At 37.2% G+C, this 19,246-nt stretch overlaps 3 protein-coding genes and 1 long non-coding RNA gene across 7 annotated transcripts; all 4 read right to left on the reverse strand.

Moving 5' to 3' along the window:
* Positions 1–472: 472 nt before the first annotated feature.
* LOC126596820 (mitogen-activated protein kinase 15-like) lies at positions 473–6,771 on the reverse strand. Its single transcript, XM_050263476.1, has 10 exons — positions 6,043–6,771; positions 4,757–5,165; positions 4,492–4,619; positions 4,316–4,375; positions 3,352–3,501; positions 3,073–3,228; positions 2,780–2,991; positions 1,806–1,907; positions 1,529–1,689; positions 473–1,391 (listed from the first exon to the last, which is right to left on the reverse strand). The coding sequence occupies exons 1-10, from the start codon at positions 6,064–6,066 to the stop codon at positions 1,099–1,101; spliced, it is 1,695 nt and encodes a 564-aa protein (XP_050119433.1). The 5' UTR covers positions 6,067–6,771; the 3' UTR covers positions 473–1,098.
* Positions 6,772–8,500: 1,729 nt separating this feature from the next.
* LOC126596823 (endo-1,3;1,4-beta-D-glucanase-like) lies at positions 8,501–16,769 on the reverse strand. 4 transcript variants are annotated; one of them, XM_050263484.1, is made up of 8 exons: positions 11,688–11,753; positions 11,315–11,486; positions 10,775–10,796; positions 10,085–10,205; positions 9,676–9,766; positions 9,422–9,511; positions 8,981–9,081; positions 8,501–8,900 (listed from the first exon to the last, which is right to left on the reverse strand). In XM_050263484.1, exons 1-8 carry the CDS (start codon positions 11,751–11,753, stop codon positions 8,760–8,762), a joined length of 804 nt encoding a protein of 267 aa, XP_050119441.1. In that variant the 3' UTR covers positions 8,501–8,759. The 4 variants fall into 4 exon arrangements, with proteins under 4 accessions (XP_050119441.1, XP_050119439.1, XP_050119438.1 ...); XM_050263482.1 differs by lacking the exons at positions 11,315–11,486; positions 11,688–11,753 and adding an exon at positions 16,617–16,769 and having other exon boundaries at positions 10,775–10,868; XM_050263481.1 differs by lacking the exon at positions 11,688–11,753 and having other exon boundaries at positions 10,775–10,859; positions 11,315–11,578.
* Positions 11,848–14,827, reverse strand: LOC126596825 (endo-1,3;1,4-beta-D-glucanase-like). The gene is made up of 7 exons (XM_050263486.1): positions 14,680–14,827; positions 14,128–14,149; positions 13,513–13,642; positions 13,108–13,198; positions 12,828–12,917; positions 12,563–12,663; positions 11,848–12,268 (listed from the first exon to the last, which is right to left on the reverse strand). Exons 1-7 carry the CDS (start codon positions 14,825–14,827, stop codon positions 12,128–12,130), a joined length of 723 nt encoding a protein of 240 aa, XP_050119443.1. The 3' UTR covers positions 11,848–12,127.
* Positions 16,770–18,296: 1,527 nt separating the features above from the next.
* LOC126596828 (uncharacterized) lies at positions 18,297–19,030 on the reverse strand. Its single transcript, XR_007614033.1, has 2 exons — positions 18,789–19,030; positions 18,297–18,510 (listed from the first exon to the last, which is right to left on the reverse strand). It is a non-coding gene; the product is annotated as an uncharacterized LOC126596828 (long non-coding RNA).
* Between the last annotated feature and the right edge of the window lie 216 nt (positions 19,031–19,246).

Consider the following 19,246-nt stretch of genomic DNA (forward strand, 5'->3'; position numbering starts at 1 on the left):
TGACACTATATATATATATATTCACATGTTGATTGTTTTATTTGAGGATTCATCGCGTATGTTTTGCTTGACGAGATCAAAGTTGAAGAAATTTAGATACAGGTGAGGTTTTCTAAGCGTCCCGACTCCAAGAATTTCAGACTGCTGAAAATTAAGAATCGATTTATGGCTCGTTTGGTGACTGAAAATTTGAACATGATTGGAAGGGATGTGTTTTGCTATTAAGTAATTCATGTTCTCTACCATAAATTCGACAGATTTTTTTCGTTTTTTCCTTCACCATTCCATGAGCATTGAAAGTTATCCAACAATTCGATGACTATCGAGTCCTCGCCACCAAACAAGCCCTTGGCATAAACTGAATCAAAGTGATTTTCACTGATAACGATAGGAAAATGATTTTCACACACCATTTTTGTGGACTTAGATGCATAGGTGCATGCATGAAAGTAGATACTGAAGTCTGGATCACAACATAAAATTGAAAGCGGTTGTATTTCACTGTACCATTCAAGCAAAACAAGTTTAAATTTGCCAGTAAAAGTACCACAAAATCAAACCAGTTAACCCCCTACAGATTTCCGAACATGTTCAAGAAACGGAGGGTGAGAGAGATCACTATTTCGAGTAGAAAAGAAATACAAGGTGAATCTACAAACATTGACGTTACGCCAGAAAGGATGAAACGAAAAATTACTCCAGTTACTATGGTAAAAAAACGACAGATGGAAAGAACCAGGTAAGTCGATGCATAGCTTGGCATTTCTTCGTTCAAGTTGTCACCTGCCCCTTCACGTCTTTGTTCTGATTCGAATCAGAGAGTAGCGGAATCATGAAGACCGATCATACAACAACCCCTTCACTTTCACTTGGTGATATAAAGTACAATTGTTCGCTAAACTTCCTCTGGTGGAGATTGAAAGGGCTCAATCTTCTTCACGCAGATGTGGCATTCTCCGGAACTGGTATTCGAATCACTTAAATTGATGAAGTTTCAATTAGTGATGGATCAATCCTGGTTACCATGCGGTGGATAACAGCTCCATCTAACATTTGTTATGGCTATATTGGATTCCACCATATAAACCCGCCAAAGAATCAGTACCATTGGCTACCAGATCCACCCTGAGCAGCAGCAACTTTCCTCGGTATGTATTGCGGAGGCTTTGGCTGCAGTCCGTTGGAACCTTCAACACCTTCACATTCTCCCCTCTCATTTTTACAGGGCAGATTTCTTCTAGGATATGAAGCTGCACTTGCAGCAGGGTATTGAGCCGGAGCAGCTGGATTCCTCACCACCCTTCGCTGCTCAAGAGCCTCTGCTGCAGCTGCTGCCCCGCAATTATTAAAGCGTAATACCGAGCCCACAACTTTCCCAGGCCTTGCAGCTCCTGCATCAAAAAGCAGCATTACAAGTTTAAAAAAAAGTAAGGTGACTAATGTGAACAAGATAAATATTGCAAGAGCATCTAAAGGGCGAAAAACCAGACACCCTATTAACAACATTTATTTGTAATCATGTCTGCACCTTGGATGGTATGAGGAACTTGAATTGGGAGCCTTGTTGTAGCGATCCCACTGCTCCTGTCCGTCTGTGGTTTCTCAACTTCTTTGATGCAGCATCTTGAGAGGTCATCTGTCACATCTGTTGAATGCTGTACCTGGTTATCTGAATATGAAACACATGCCCTACAAGCACAAAATTTAGTCAATCCCCAGATTTCGAATCAGATTTCGAGCAATACAATAAGAATACTAATAGAATTCACAGGTGATGCTTAGAAAACAGGAGCTACAAGGGATACCTGGGTAGCGATGCATGTGTTCTTTCAGGCGCAACAGCTGTTGTGCCATTTCCGTAGTGCTCCTCAAGATAAGCGAATTGCTTCTTGAAATGGTCAACAGCACTGTATTGAGAAAGCAAGTATATTAAAAATTAAGATAAAGCTTTCTCCTTTGAAGAGCAATAAGGCTTGCAAATTGGAGGAAACTTGGTATGCATGCTCTCCCGGTGGTTTGCATGCTATTCATCCACCAAATTTGACATTCAAGGTTTAGATTCCAAATCAAATACTTGATTACATGAAATAGACCTAATATCTGTTAACACTCTGTCTACTAACATTATAAAGCCATAGTTCTTGCCTTTTCAAGATTGTAAGACGTGCATATCTATCTTACTTGTATACCGATTCCTGTACCTTATATACCTCCCACCTCAAGAGCAAACTGTGAAGGCTCCTGAGAGTGACAGTTCACCTCACTACACAAGGAAACCCTAAATAGGCTTAAAGTGGTGCATTTCAGTTTTCTTTGTTTATACGCTTCAGATGCAATATCACAGAATCATTCTTATGGAAGCCTGGTACAGTGCCAAAGTTTGATCAGATCATCTTGACGTTAACACGAGAAATCATCTGCTTCACTGGGAAGAGCAGTCATGGTTTTATTTCGAGGTGCTTCAACTTTTCACAACTCAGAGTAACAGTTCTATTAAAACACCGACAATGTTGACCAGACATTTTTATGTTATGAGATACAGAAAGTTGACCAGACTATGAACATCTACATGATTATAACTACAATAGACTCTTGTAAGAGAAATGTATAAAGGTCGTACCCAGTGCACAAGGCTCCCGCTTTACGCAGGGTCCGGGAGAGGTGAATGTCGGCTAGCCTTACCCCCATTTATGGAGAGGCTGCTCCCAAGTTGTAAGAGAAATGTATGACTAGGCTATTTTAAACTAGGTTGATAATATAAAATTTAGGATGAGAATACCTTGGATACATGAAGCCAGTTGGCTCAGATCCTTCTAAGTACTCCTTCAACATCTTTGGATGGTATTCAAGAGTCTCACGGTAAATGAGCTCCCTTACATCTTCCTTGGTTATCCTTCGCCTCTCAAATTCAAATTCCATCTTGGTAACAGGCTGAGCAGAAGGTTCTCTCTCCACCTTTGCCAAACCCTTAAAATAGGGATCAGCAAGAGCCTAAACGAAGCAGAAGAATATCTCCATTAGCAGAATTTTATACATAGTAGAAAGTAATGAAAAATTTGCATGAAAATTTACCTCTTCAGCAGTAGGTCTGTCCTTTGGTTCAAATGCCAACATTCTTTCTAATAAACGAAGAGCAAGTGGGTCTGCATTAGGGAACTTCTGGGAGAAAGGAATTTGCTTCTTCCTTCGCATACTGCTCAAGTATCTGCGTGCCTTCTCATTGCGTACCTGTTTGATAAATTTTAGAATTAGACTCAGAAAACAGTAGCTCAGACAATGAAATGTACACACAAAATAACATATAGTCAGGATTTGTTAATACTGTAAATAAATTTATTACAGGAAACTGACCCTGGCAATTGCATCGGTAGATGGTGTTCCCAATAGTTCAGTCATCAGATCCAATTGATGGACAACGTTTTTGCCAGGAAATAGAGGCTTTCCAGTTAAGAGCTCTGCAAAAATGCACCCTATGCTCCATATATCTATTGCAGGTGTATACTGGAAATCGAAAACAGAGTGTCAATAGACTGAAAGTCACACCTGGAAAAGGAAGAAGTAAAACGAACACATTCATTGCAGTAGACTGAGATGGCTATGATTGGTGACTGCATGACCTAACTTAAAACGGTTACTGTTCAATGCCATATAGGAAGTACACGTACTTCCAATATCTAATAGTTGGGAATGTTAACCTCGCAGACAATGGAAGGCCAACCAAAGAAAGATTTTCATAGAAGATAGTGAAGGTATGGCTCATTCTAATATTATATTGTATAAAATTATTAACAATCTGCCAAACGGCACCCATTATAGGAAGGGTTACAGATACAGTATTGTTTTCCAGGCAAAGCCTTGGTTAGCAAAAGGGTTAACAATATAGGATTGCTAGTGCATATTAGGATTGCCAGTGCATGCCAAAATTAATTAATTAATTTCTTTTCCAACAGAAGAAAAAATACCAATATAGGATTGCTAGTGCATATTAGGTAGGAGCTGAGTTCCTTGTAGGCTACAAACCATGACAATAGATTAAATAAAATGTCCTAAATCTACTGAAAATAAGTTAAGGAGAAAAGGGCAGATGGTGAGATCTCCACAGCGCTAATGTTCACTGCAAAATTAGAAGTGAATTGGAGAAAAGAAGAGATGAAGAAGCATTACATGCAATGGGACAATAACACACACACACACAAAAAGAAATCAGTTGGAAACTTCTTAAAGAATCATTATAGCACACGGAGCTACAACTACAATACCAGATGAAAGGATCAAACTGCATCCAAAATAATGAAAGGGATAATTATTCTTGCACCTTTGAGAAAAATGATCCACACAATTCAGGGGCCCTGTACCATCTTGTGGCAACATAGTCCTGCATAGATAAGAGAAAGTTATAGATGAGACCTGAACAACTTACATTGCAGAGAACATTGAAATCTGATACCATGTGGAAATTGAAACTCACAAGTTATTAAATGAGAAACTTACTGTCCAAAATATAGCGGTAGGAGTATCACTGAAAGCTACTCTTGCAAGACCAAAGTCACAGATCTTGAGCTTGCAGTCAGCATTTGCTAAGATATTTTTGGGTTTTAGATCTCGGTGAAAGACATTTGCTACAAAAACCAATATATAAAGAAAATCAGAACCAGTATTGTCATGATCCAATTGAGTTTGAGGTAAAAAGAATCTGCAGTAATGCTAAATCTTGTAAATGTACTGCGAACAAGGTCATTACAAAGTATGAAACTACCTGTGTGTATGTACTTCATGCCTCGAAGAAGCTGATAAAGAAAGAACTGATAATGTTCTGGTGTTAAATCGTCATTTGCTTTAATAACCTGGTGTAAATCAGATTCCATAAGTTCAAAGACAACATATATGTCTTTGAATTCCCTTCTGGATGGTGGTAACAAGATGTGCTTGATCTCTACAATGTCAGGATGACGTAGGAGCCTAAGAAGTTTAATCTCGCGAAGAATGCGGGTGGCATCCGATACATGTTCAAAGATATCATTTATTTTCTTTATCGCAACCTTTTCTCCAGTATGTGTATCATATGCGGAGCAAACAACACCATAGCTTCCCTTACCAATGACTTCCTCTATTTTATACCTACTACCCTCACCATATTCTGTGAAGAAGTCCACATCTGCAGATGACTGTATGATCATAAACATACCATTTCATCAACCCAAAACCATAAGATAGGTCAGTATGCAATTGAAATGATTCACAAATGGAAACAGTTGGTCTGTACCCTCCACAACACTACAATGTTAAACGAGACCAAAAACACCGAATAATTCGCATTTGCAAATCTAAGTAGAAGATGATGAAAGAATGTTTGGAATTATTTCCCTGCATCAAGCATAACTGAAATGCAAAGAAAATCATGCCAATCTACCCTAGTATATGTCACAGTAAGAGCATCATGGAGCCAAGATGAACACCCACTAGTTATATTCTTGAAATATTTCCCTCTATATTTTTACTGAAGACTACTAGTGTTTATCATTATACAGGAGGTAAACAGCAACAAATGTAAACAGAAGATTTGTAAATGATACTGACTATTTATTAGTTGAGTAAAACAGAGATGCACATGTTAAGCATAAAAGCAACTTATGCAAGTCTTGTATTTCAGTTTGATTAACCTTTAGTCCATGAATTACCCATAAAATGTTTTACAATACAAAACGAAAACTGAGCAACAGCTTCATATGACAAATACATTAAAGTGGGCCTTTTCCCTGACAGAAAAATGCACAGAAGAAAATGGCATAGAACTGAGACATCAAACATGGCACACTGTTCAGTCCATATATAAAAATAATAGCATAATACAGCAGAAAAATATACTAAACATGGACCACAAAGTAAATAACAATTATCGTGAATAAATTAACAAATGCAATAGCAAATCTTCCAATAAAATCATCAATAACTACCAACATGAACATATGATTGCAAACATCAAAAGGACATCAGAAAAGTTTTGCATTTTTGCAGGAATACATCAGAAGTAATTGAATTTACCTTTTTCCTTTGATCAGACTGCATCTTAGCAACAAAACATCCAAAGGGTTTCTAAGCAGCAATCCAACAGGTGCATCTAACACTTGGGTTTAAAAAAAACCCAGACCCAGATCAAAAAAAGCAGCAAAAATATTACCCAAATCCCACTTAAATCGAAACACCCGGATGACCAAATCTCCAAAATATCACCAACTAATGATCAAAATCTGAAACCCAATACAATACTGAAAAAACCCAATTCCAATTCTGATGTTGTGAGAGCAAAGCAAAGAGCTTTAGTCCAAAAAGAGACAGCTAAAATGGTTTAGCGGAAGTATCCAATTTAGTTGGAAACAAATATTTTCCAGATTAAGTGTGACTTCTGCTAAGCAATCCAAAGAAAATAACTAACTTTGGAGGATCTAAAGAAGGCGGTAATCTCTAACGTTTTCCAGATAATATATATAAAACAAAAAAAAAAGGATTATTTTGGAGAAAAAGGTAATGGGTTCTTCCAGAGCAGAGTAGAAGTGCTTTTGGATTAAGTAGAATTGGGAGTTGAAGAAGTGGCAAATATGTGCAGATTAGACTGGAGATTTCTGAGTGGAAATGCTTCTGGATCTCGAAGAGAAAGGGGAGAGAGAGAACCGCAGAACAGCGTACTCCAAGTCGGAGCCTTTGAAGCGAAGAGATATAGGGACAGAGAAGAACAGTAGAACATTACTAAACTGAGAAAACAGCATAATGTTTAAAGATGGCAATTATTTTGCATTACTTATTTCTGATAAAATAATAATTTTAGAGAGCGATTTGCATATAAACCATATTTGTGGTAAAAAGACCTCTTTACCATTCAGTTTGGGCTTTTATTTATTGTTTTTGGTTTACCAAGATAATATACATTCTGAGTCCGAAAAATTTACATGTAAAGGTTTTTCAAGATTCTTTGAATATTCGGTACACGTCTCTTTTGTGTCTATGAAGTGTTTGATGTAATATCTACTAGGCATAACTTGACAGATTGCGTCAATAACACTGAACAGATTCCGATATCACCATTCAGATTATTTGGGCATATACTGATATTTGTTGATATGTACGTAACAAAATTTGACAAATGATAACAAACCTCAAAGTGTTTGATGAACTTTCTTAGTGAATACTTACAATTGAAGATACACAAAAATCTCCCCTCGATCTTACAAGTTGATGTTACATGGCTTTCATCTTGAAAGGTACTAGCATTTGCCTACACACTTTGTGTGTATGAACACATTTTTTTTAGAAAATGAGAATGAGAGAGGGAAAGAGAGAACGTGGGGGGGGGTAGTGGGAGGTTTTTGTTTTTGGTTTTTTATTTTTTATTTTTTATTTTTTATTTTAAATATTAGAGATTCATCTGTAGTTGAGGTTTGAATAAAAAATAATAAAATTTGGACATGTGAAATTACATTATTGCCTATCATTTTTTTGTGTGATAGAAGACTAAGTTGTCTTTTCACTCTCTTTTGATTGACAAATAAGGTTTCATTAATTAGTAGAGATTATGATCAATATTTTGAAGGATAACGTTCTCCTTTCAAACTTCGCAACCAACAACCAATAGATAAAGAAAAAGTGTGCACATAATTAATGCTCGTTACCTAGGCCTAGCCTAACCGTCATTAAAGTTTCATATACGAATTGACATTTTAAAAATCTTATTGTGCATTCTTCACAAATATATTCTTCATTTTACATAAAGAAAATTTGGAGTGCACAATAATAATTTTAAAATGCCAATAACAATTTCTTAAAAAATTATTGATCTTTTGATAAGTAGACCTCTTATTTTGGTTATAGAAATTAAGAGGTAATTAATGTACTAATAGTAATCTAACATTAATTTACATTACCCAGGCGGGCGGCCCAGGTGCATGTGTGCATCACATGGGATCTCCAAAGCATAATCTTTTATAATCATGAATTGGATCTCCGAACTACTTTATCTTCAGTTCTGTATTTATGTTTTTCTTTTTCATCATTGGACAGCCCAGCCATATAAAATTAAATCACAAATTAACACTTTGGTTTTGTTTCATAATTGGTGGAAGATCGAACTCTGGCTGGACTTAAACAACTAACAAATCACATATTAAACTACAAAAATAATTTCCATGCGTTTAATTTTCTTGTACAATAAAAAATCTGATTTTCTTAGGCCTTTTTTTTTTCTTTCTCATTTCTCATTTTTGAATTCATGTTCAGTGATGTGGGTATGGGATGAAGTTTCAAACATACTCCTAATTTATGGAAAAATAGACAGCATTAGTGATAAGGACCAATGGTGCAACACGTTGTTAAGTTCGAGGAGCAAAAAAATTAATATCAGAGTTCCAAGATTAAAATTTAACTAGAGGTAGTTTAGAAATCATTGCTACAATTAAGCCTTATAAATAATATTACTTCTCTAAATTGTACTAAAAAAGAAATAAGAGAATTTTAAACTGCGATATAGTGGGTTGAACATAAATAAAAACTGCAATCCATCACTCGCCAAAGCTGAATTATTGACTTAAGTATATGGGTTGAGATGAGTGTTTGAACACGGGAAGTAGTGGGTTAAAAGAGAATGCTCCAGTCACTAGGACAATCCACCGCTTAGAGATAAAAAGCAATTGATGAGAGGATTTAAGGTACTCCAAACTAACTGCGTCTTCCCAAGTGACGATAAAACACTTCAGCATTGATGGTTCCAGTCACTTGACATGCTCCAAGAACCACCCCAACAAATCTTGATGAGCCTCCCCAGCCGCCTTGACAGCCACCTCGTCTTCATCGTCGTACCTCAACGTCCACCCGTGTGCCACCTTCGGGAATATCTTCACATGGCTTTTAATCTGTGATTCCATTACACAGACAGTCACTTATAAGGAGTCTGCATTAATCAAAATCAATATCGATGAAGGAGTATTCCTACCTCAGGTTTTGCAGTTAAAACCTCTTCAAATTGTTTGATGACTTCGGGTGGATACATCTGATCAATCTCAGCTCCAAGTACAGAAATCGGAACCTTAACAGCTGAAAGTAGTACCAGGAACAGATCAATAATCTGACGATACTTTTGTTATTTCTTGAAAGAATTGTAATACCACGTTTTGTTTCTCTTCCTCTAAAATCTCCATACTCAAAACAATAATTAGAGTGCTATATTTAGACCATTTCAATGTGTAGAAAACATTCACTGCCAAAATCCCCCACAACCATTTTTTCATGCTAAACTGTGCAGCCATGAGACGTGGCAGCCAGGGCTGCACAGGAATCGCGCAACACAGGTTTGTTGTCGTTTTTAAATTTTGCTGTAGGAACAGAGAGAAGTGGGTGTGGAGAAACATTTTGGCTGTAATTACAGAAAACGTACCCTTGATATCATCCAGAGTGACAGATGAAGGATGACACAGAACAGCGGCTTGGATAAAGTCATGCTTCGCAAGATCAATGACACCCTTGGCTAAGAACAGCACAAATAATTCAAATGTCATATGAAACAACCTATGCCGTAACGAATTGAGCAGGCAAATGAGCACTTACTGGTATGAGACATTGTTAAACTGGAAGAGTACTAATGAAACAGTAAATAGATATACATAACGGCAAGCAGGAAAATGAACTCACCACCCCAACAGAAGCCTGCAGCACCAATTGCAGAAACACCTTTACTTCTTAAAGCTTCAATGACCAGTTTTGCATCTTCGATTGTTTTTTCCTATCGACATGACAACAAGAGCTCATAAGCTCAGTTTTAGCGGCACTTATGCACTAGACAATTCCATATCAAATTTTAAAACACCAATATATAAGGTCCTTGGACTTTTTGTCACAATAGTCGAGATGCGGAAACATCCTATCGTTCAAGACCATATGAAGCCCAAAACAATGACACTGGGGCTGCCAAGCTGAAAAGAAAATGTCTCCCAAGGTCTAAGTAAATTCACGAATCACATACATACAGATACTTGTGAAAGGACTTATATTACAAATAAACAAAATATTTAGAGATCTGCATCAATACAAAAGAACCAACCGGTGCATGAGTTTTTCTCCAAACGGGTATAGAGGCACGGTCCCCATTAAAAGGGTCTCCGTTGAAGAAGTCTGGGAGCACAACAATGAACCCAGCAGCTGCAATTTTGTCTGCAAGCTTCCTTTGAAAGAGAAGGGCAGGTCGCATTAGTTAAACGTATATGACAATGTGACAATCTCGCAAAATTAATAGTGATACAGGTGAAAACCATAACCGTTCTTCAAAACAACAACTTCTGGTGTTGGAAACTAGAAGGGCCCGACCAACTATCATTTACAATTGTACAGAGCTGACACTAAAAAATGGAAATGAGAAGAGAAGGGCAGGTGGCATTAGTTAAACGTATATGACAATCTTACGAAGTTAATAGTGATACAGGTGAAAACCACAACTGGTCTTCAAAACAAGAACTTCTGGTGTTGGAAACTAGAAGGACCAACTATCATATATTGAAAGCGTCACGAAAAGGGCATCAGAACAGGTATTTGATGTAAAATTCGATTCAAAATGTAGTTACATTAGACCTATTATAGCCTTTTTTTCCCTTGAAGATTAATGTAACTTTTGAGTATTTAATTTCAAAAGTGTTCTCCAGGTCATCCAAGAAAACGCGACTCGAAGAACTTATCTGCCAAGCTATTCAAAACAAATGAATTAGCTGTAGAAAACAGATGTGGGAATGAGTCATACCTAGCCTTTGGAGCTTCATACCCTGCATTGCCAAACAAATGTAACATTAACAGGTGGTTTTCTGATAGAACAGCAATGCAATCAACTGTATAGCAAAGAAAGAACAACAATCATGCAAAAACAGAAGAAAGAAAGAACAGAAATTGGGGAACAAGTAAATAGTTGATCAATTAATCAAACATATGCACAGAGCCAAAAGGAAAAGGAAAATGTCAAAACTGATTCCTCCATCAATTAATCTAACATATGCAACAGTGTCAGAGATTTTAGACAGACACTCAGCAGCCCATTACTAACACACCGTAACACAGATAGTAAGACAAGACCTCGATATAATTAGATATACAACCACCAATATATATATATAGGTTACATTAATTTTGTCAATTTTCAGACGTGAGATTCTTGCACCCATTAATTCACACAAGCTAAAAACCAGAAGCCATTAAGCTCACAAACTCAAATCATAAACTGAACAAAAAACGCAAACTTTAGAAACAAGTAAAAAAAGAAAGACTTTTGGAGTGGTGGGTAAAGTACCAAAAGCGTCATGGACGAGAAGAACTGAAAGCCTGGAGTCAGGGGAGCCAGTGACATAGGAATCGAAACCGCCGAGCTTTTCGACGTGGCCGGAGCCGCTGGACGGGTTCAGGGCTGGTGGGTTTGAGCAGCACTCAGAGCTTGCCATGATTTCTTTCTTTTTTTTCTTTCTCTGAATTCACAAACACCAACACACTCAGTCAGTGTTTGATTGAGCTACGACAGCAGATGCTATATTTATAGGGGGGAAATTATTTACTGGTAAAATAGATTTATCGAAATTTGATATTGGGTACTTAATCCTTTATTCAATTCTTTATTTTTTAAATGACGGAAGGAATGACTTATTTTTTAGATGACGGAAGGAATGAGCTAAGCCGCAGTCCAAGACTCCAAGTCCATGGCACTCCACCGAGACACTCGACTGAGTATTGTTCATGTTGACGAGTTACTCGCATCCCGCAACTATCCAGAAAATATTTCTCTCGTATTACAGAAAATCGCTTAATGTGCGGTTCTATTCTGATAATTGGTTTAAAATAACAAAAAAAATTTACTTTATGAAGCACTAATCAACATCATCAAATGTCTGAGCATGAATTATACCACTCAGCAAATTCCAAACCTTAAAGAACCTTGCTGTTCTCAAACCTCTAATCTTCCAAGCGACAAATTTTACACACAAATATTGGCACATAAAATTGCAGACATTGTTCTGATTCTTAGTAAATAGAATGCAGTTGGGACGATAAGGTTCAAATTATTCTTATCCTTCACTGAAAATAGAACGCTTCACAGTAATGACGATACCATTCACTTGACATGGTTCAAGAACCACTCCAACAAGTCTTGATGAGCCTCCTCGGCAGCCTTACAAGCTGCTTCATCTTCATCGTTGTACCTAGTGGTCCACCCGTGTTCCACTTTTGGAAATATCTTCACACGGCTTTTGATCTGTGATTCCATAAACCAAACTGTCATTCCAAATACATAAACGCGAAACATTGAAGAAATAGAGCCACATTAAGAAGGCAGAATATCTAAGCATAATATATAAGCCCTTGAACACCTTTGGTTTTGTAAGGGCAAGTTCGACCTACAATCCGTGACATATTTCTACCAATAACCCATGACAGAATGAGAACGACTAAACCCGAAGTCATCTCAAGGGCTATAAGGATGTCCATGATTAAAATCAGCAACTACATTGAAATCATTGAAAAGTGTTTGGATCAAGATATTTCCTACCTCAGGTTTTGCAGCTAAAGCCTCCTCAAATTGTTTCACGACTTCAGGTGGAGACATATTATCAATCTCAGCGCCAAGTATTTGAGTGGGAACCTTAACCGCTGCAATTTAGTTCCAGGAATAAATCAATAAACTCAGGCCGAACAGATTTTATTTTTCTATTTACACTTTCTTAGCGTAAATGATAGAAAACTTAGTGTTCGTTTAAATTGACACCTACACTACTTAGCTAAATATTTCTTGAAATTAAACAGTGAAATCGTACCCTTGATATCATCCAGAGTGACAAATGAAGGATGACACATAGCAGCAGCTTGGATAAAGTCATGCTTTGAAAGTTCAACCACAACCTTGGCTGAAAACAGCACAAATGATTTAATGTCAAAGGAAGCATCCCATCGGTTGAACTAATAAATTAAGGATGAAAAGCAATACGAAAAGAAACAAAAATTGTAGAAAGACGGGACATTCTTTTAACCTGAAAAATGAACTAATAAATTATAGAATAAAGAGAAGAATCCACAAGAAGGGGAAAATGAGCTCACCCCCATAACAGAATCCTACAGCACCAACTGCAGAAATACCTTTACTTTTTAAAGCTTCAAGTATTGGTTTTGCATCTTCTAATGCTTTGTCCTGTTTAGAAGCGTAACATTTTAACAATACTTGCACAATCAACAGTTTGGATATAAAACAACACCACAAAATAAGGTATTTTTTCGTGTCAGAGGTGGAAACGATCATATAAACTTTAAAAACAACAACAATAATTGGACCTCCAAGCTGAAGCTACATGCATCTTCAACTTAAAACAGCCCCAAAACGAGAATACACAATAAGTATCTTAACATTTTATGTGAATTTAAGAATCACAAAGGGATACTTGTAAAAGTATTTCCATTATAAATCAGTAAACAATTTCTTGATCTCTGCATGATAAGAGAACCAACCGTTCCATGATGTTTTATCCAGCCAGGGAAAGCGGCAAATCCCTCCTCTCCGAGTACAAAAGGGTCTCCGTAAAAGAAGTCAGGGATCACAACAAAAAAGCCACCAGCTGCAAGTTTATCTGCCAGCTTCCTTCAAAACAGTAGGTGGCATTAGGTGAAGGGTACATAAGATTATGAGAACACGCAAATGATATAGTGATTGATCAAGTGAATAACACAACTGTGCTTCGAATTTTTTTTTTTAATGATGTTGGAAACTAGAAGGATAAACTATCCCAGTCTATCTTTCTAGATCGCATAGACTCGGATCAAAATATAGGAGGTGATCTTCTCAGCATAAGGAAATACCATTTTCAAAAGTAGGGAGCTCGACAGTTGCTACGTCCGATATATGATCTTAAACTAATGGTTGTAACTACTTGAAAATTTAGTTGCATGTAACCTATTACAATCTTTCTCATTCTTTCCCTTAACGACAAGTATTTATTTGAAAGTGTCCACCAAGACATCAAGCAGGTTCAAATTCACGAAAATTGCAATTCAGAGAACCAATCCATCACATCGTGCAACAAAAATAAAGGAGCTGTAGCAAAACGGATATGCAACAAGTCATACCTCAAGTTTGGAGCATCGTATCCTGCACAGAACAATAAACATGTTAAATTAACAGTGATGTGCTGATACTACGTCATAGACTCATACGAAGCAATTTTACAGTACTGATCGGGGAAGGAACAGAAACAGGAGAAAGAAACACACTAAAAGGCAAACAAACTATGCTCTGATATGACATACAGTTACAAAGATCCTCCTTGTTATGACTGAGGCTAAATACATATTTATAGCACCTATTAACATTTTCTTCCAAACTATGATATTTTCTGCTGAGCGGGGTATTTCGGCCAAACTATACAATAGGCCCGCCATAATAGTTAAGTATCGACCTCAGTCAAGTAATATTGCTAGACTGTAGTATCAGTGACATAACACGAATTAACATAAACACCCTAAAAATATATAACCTTTAAACAAGAATCACGTACAGACCAATCAAAACACAATAAAGAAACTAAACCCATGCCATAAAATGGAAAAAAAAAATTGCAGAAAATACTGAACCAAATTAAAAAGCAGAGATTTTTGAAGTGGTAGGAGTTGGGAAAGTACCAAAAACATCAGAGACGAGAAGAACGGCGACCTTGGAGTCAGGGGAGCCGACCAGATAGGTGTCGAGACCGCCTAACTTCTCAACGTGGCCGGAGCCACTCGATGGGTTCAGGGTTGGTGGGTGGGAGCAGCACTGAGGGCCTGACATTTTTGTTTTTGTTTTTGTGGTTCTCTGAAACAAACACAGTCTGCTAATCTAATCTGGCCAAATGGTTTATAGGGTGGTTAGGGACAGGGACCTGGTTTGTCTGCCCTCTCCCATCCCATTCACTCTTATTTCTGTGGTCACAGTTAAACCACGTCAACAAAGAGTTGAATTGACTCGTTGACTAGTTGATTAGAAAGAAAGGTTAGGATTTAGGGAGGAAGAGGAAACCTAATCTTATATTCTCACCTGTTGTAGTAGGCCTATTTGATTGAACTAATATAAGGGATTAGAGAGAGAGTGGGCCGGTGGTAGCTAGAGAAAAGAGATAGTGATTTAATTGTGAGGTGTGTTTGTATCAAACTATTGTGCTTTTATTTATTTATAGTATTAGGATAGAAAAAACCTTACCCTTTTAGAATCACAACTTCAAATAGGTCATAATAGGAATATAAGAGATATTCATAAATTCACTAGAATTTACACAATCACATCCCTATTCTAAATATGACTCACCCATATTTTAATACTAATTTTTATCCTTTGTAAGATTATATCTTATATACTAAAACTCAAACAGGGTGGGTACTGTGGATGACCAGTGGGCGGACTGTGAGAGGAGGGTTGAGGGTCTGCCACGTGGCAGGCAATGAGAGGAGGAGAAGTTTAGAAAATCTGAAAAGGGGATTCTAATTGGATGAGAGTAGGGGACCAAAATGCAAATTTCATAAAACTCTAGGGGAAAATTATGAAATTACAATTATTTGGGGGTGGGGTTTAAGCATGTGATTTGAAATACATGTTGGATTGTTTGTGAAAAGCAAGGGCTAGTAGTGGACCGTTAACCCATTGTCATGAGATTTTGTTTGCTTCGATATTGTTTCATTTCTCGCTTCGTTGACGTGTTCTAAATTTAGTACTTGGTTTTGTTTCATTTCGTTAAGCGTTTGTAAATTGAGCACTTGATTCATGTTTTGTTTCTTTGAGCCGTTGTTATGTTCTTGGACTTCCGTTCGGTTCCGTTGAGTGGTCCGAAACTAGGTTCCGTAGGGTTCCGTTGTGTGGTCTGGTTCCTTGCTCCGTCTAGATTCCGTTGAGTGGTCTGGAATCGTATCCACTCGGATTCCGTTGAAAGGTCCGGAATCCCTTCTACTCTGCTATTCCGTTGAGAGGTCCGGAATCCCTTCTACTCTGCTATTCCGTTGAGTGGTCCGGAATCGTATCTTGGTTTGGATTATGTTGAGTGGTCCATAATCCCATTTGGTATTTTGGTTCCGTTGAGTAGTCCGGAACCTGATGTTGTTGGATTTTGTTGAGTGGTCACATTCTTCAAAGATGTAGGATTCAGTCGAACTGTGTCGCTCTAGCCTTACATTTTGGTGTATTGTATGTGTTATTGATTGATGTGATTGTAGAATGGTGTTGGAAAGCACATGTGTGTGTGAATGGCATGATGACAACACTTGTTGGGCTTATGGTTGATGTGTAGTGGATACTCTAGGTTTTTTGCTAGGAAGTATTTTACGAAAAGTTTAGAGTTTAACAAATAGTGAACTACGAATGGTTTGATCCCTATTTAGGGTACGCACGCAATCTAACGAAAAGGTTAGATGCAGCCAATCTGAATCATGAGTTGTGCTTTGTCCATATCTCGGAGATTGAGTATGTTAGATATATGGGGTATTTAGTGACGTCACGTGTTGATCTTAAACATACGTTGGGATCGGGGCGTGACAAAATGTAACATGAACAAGTAGTTTGCTGATAGAATACCAGCAAGCAACTGTATAGTAGAGACATGGTTTGAAGGATCGAATATCAATTACGCCTATTCGAATTCCCAATTGGAAGCAAACTGGGAAAGAAAGAACATCAATCATGCAAAAACAGAAGAAAGAAAGAACAGAAATTGGGGAACAAGTAAATAGTTGATCAATTAATCAAACATAAGCACAGCACCCACAAAGCCAAAAGGAAAACGAAAATGTCAAAACTGATTCCTCCATCAATTAATCAAACATATGTAGAGTGTTAAAGATTTTAGAAAGATGAGTCAGCAGTCCGTTGCTGACACACCGTAAAATAGACAGTAAGATACATACGATCTCGATATAATTAGAAGTAAAACCCCTCAACATATGTAGGTTAGATTAATTTTATCAATTATCCGACGTGCAATTCTTGCACCCATTAATTCACACAAGCTAAAAACCAGTACCCATTAAGCTAAAACACACACACACAACTCAAACTCACAAACTCAAATCATAAACTGAACAAAAAACACAAATTTTTGAAACAAGTTAAAAAAAAGACTTTTGGAGTGGTGGGTAAAGTACCAAAAGCGTCATGGACGATAAGAACTGAAAGCTTGGAGTCAGGGAGCCAGCGACCTAGGAATCGAACCGGCCCAGCTTTTTGACATGGCCGGAACCGCTGGACGGGTTCACGGCTGGTGGGTTTAAGCAGCACTCTGAGCTTGCCATGATTTCTCTCTTCTTCTTCTTTTTCTCTGAATTCACAAACACAAACACTCTTTGTCAGTGTTTGATTGAGCTAGCACAGCTTTATAAATGGGAAATAATTCTCTGGTACGTAAAAAATTTGGAAATTTGTTCATGGTCAGCAGATTCATCGGAATTCGATATTTGTTAATTTATTCAATTCTTTATTTTTGAGTTGACGGGATGAATGACCTAAGCCTGAAGTTCAGGAGAATAACTAATAACCGCAGTCCAAGACTCCAAGGCCATGGCACTCCAAAAGGGACATGGAATCCCCTCCGGATCCATTGATCCTAATCTGCCAATTCTTATAATTCGGATCATTGAAATTTGATTTTAAATATTATAAATAGAAGTTCGTTTTAAAAGTTATAATAATTTTATCTGTTGAATTAATTTTCAATGATCTGAACTACGGAATTTGATGGATAAAGACCAATGAATCCGGAAAGGATCCATGTCATGTCCCTCCAAAAGCAGTACAACAAGACAGTTGACTGACTTGTGCAAATTAAACAGTTACTCACGTTCCGCAATTATCCAGAAAATCTCTTGTATTACATAAAATAGTTTAATGTGTGGTTTTGTTCCGATAATTGGCTTAAAATAACAAAATTTATTTATTTTATGATGCATTAATCAACATCATCAAACGTCTGAGCAAGAATTATACCACTAACCAAATTTCAAACTTTAAAGCATCATATTATTCTCAAACCTTTAGCCTTCCAAGCGACAAATTTTACACAAAAATATTTGCACATAAAAATGCAGGCATTACTGTGGTCCATAGTTAATAGGGAAAATTTTTAGTTGTGACGGGAACACGAATGGTACACCATGTGTTTTTATGTAAGTGGTGAAAAATTTTAATTTTTAAGCTATTAACTTTTTAACACACATATCTAATCATTTACATAGAAACACGTAGTGTACCGTCTTGTGTGGCGGTCACACTGAAAAATCTCTCGGTAAATAGGATGCAGTTGATACGATACGATAGGGTTCAAATTATTCTAATATATCAGAAAAAACCTCTTCACAGTAAAGAAGGTTCAAGAACCACTCCATCAAATCTTCATAAGCCTCCTTGGCAGCCTTACAAGCTGCTTCATCTTCAACGTTGTACCTGGTGGTCCACCCGTGTTCCACTTTCGGGAATATCTTCACTTGGCTTGTAATCTGTGGTTCCATAAAACCAAGAGTCATTCCAAATACATAACGCGAAACATTGAAGAAACAGAGCCACGTTAAGAAGGTAGAATGTCTAAGACCTTTGGTTTTGTAAGGGCAAGTTCGACCTATAATTCGTGACGTAGTTCTACCAATAACCCATGACAGAATGAGAACGACTAAACCCGAAGTCATCTCAAGGGTTATAGGGATGTCCATGACTAAAATCAACAAATACATTGAAATCATTGAAGAGTCTTTCAGTCAAGATATTTCCTAGTTCCTACCTCAGACCTTGCAGCTAAAGCCTCCTCAAATTGTTTCACGAGTTCAGGTGGAGACGTACCATCAATCTCAGCTCCAAGTATTTGAGTGGGAATCTTAACCGCTGCAATTTAGTTCCAGGAATATATCAATAAACTCAGACCGAACTGGTTTTATTTTTCTATTTACACACTTAGAAAACTTAGGTATGTGTTCGTTTAAATTAACACCTACACTAAGTATTTCTTGAATATTAAATAGTGAAATCTTACCCTTGATATCATCCAGAGTGACAAATGAAGGATGACACAAAGAAGCAGCTTTGATATAGTCATGCTTTGAAAGTTCAACCACAACCTTGGCTGAAAACAGCACAAATGATTCAATGTCAACCGAAACATTTTCCCATAGGTTGAAGTTGAACTAATAAATTAAGGATGAACAATCCGAAAAGAAGAAAAAAAATTGTAGAAACATGAGA

The sequence above is a fragment of the Malus sylvestris genome, chromosome 13, assembly GCF_916048215.2.
Source record: "Malus sylvestris chromosome 13, drMalSylv7.2, whole genome shotgun sequence".
In the NCBI taxonomy this organism is placed as follows: Eukaryota; Viridiplantae; Streptophyta; class Magnoliopsida; order Rosales; family Rosaceae; genus Malus; species Malus sylvestris.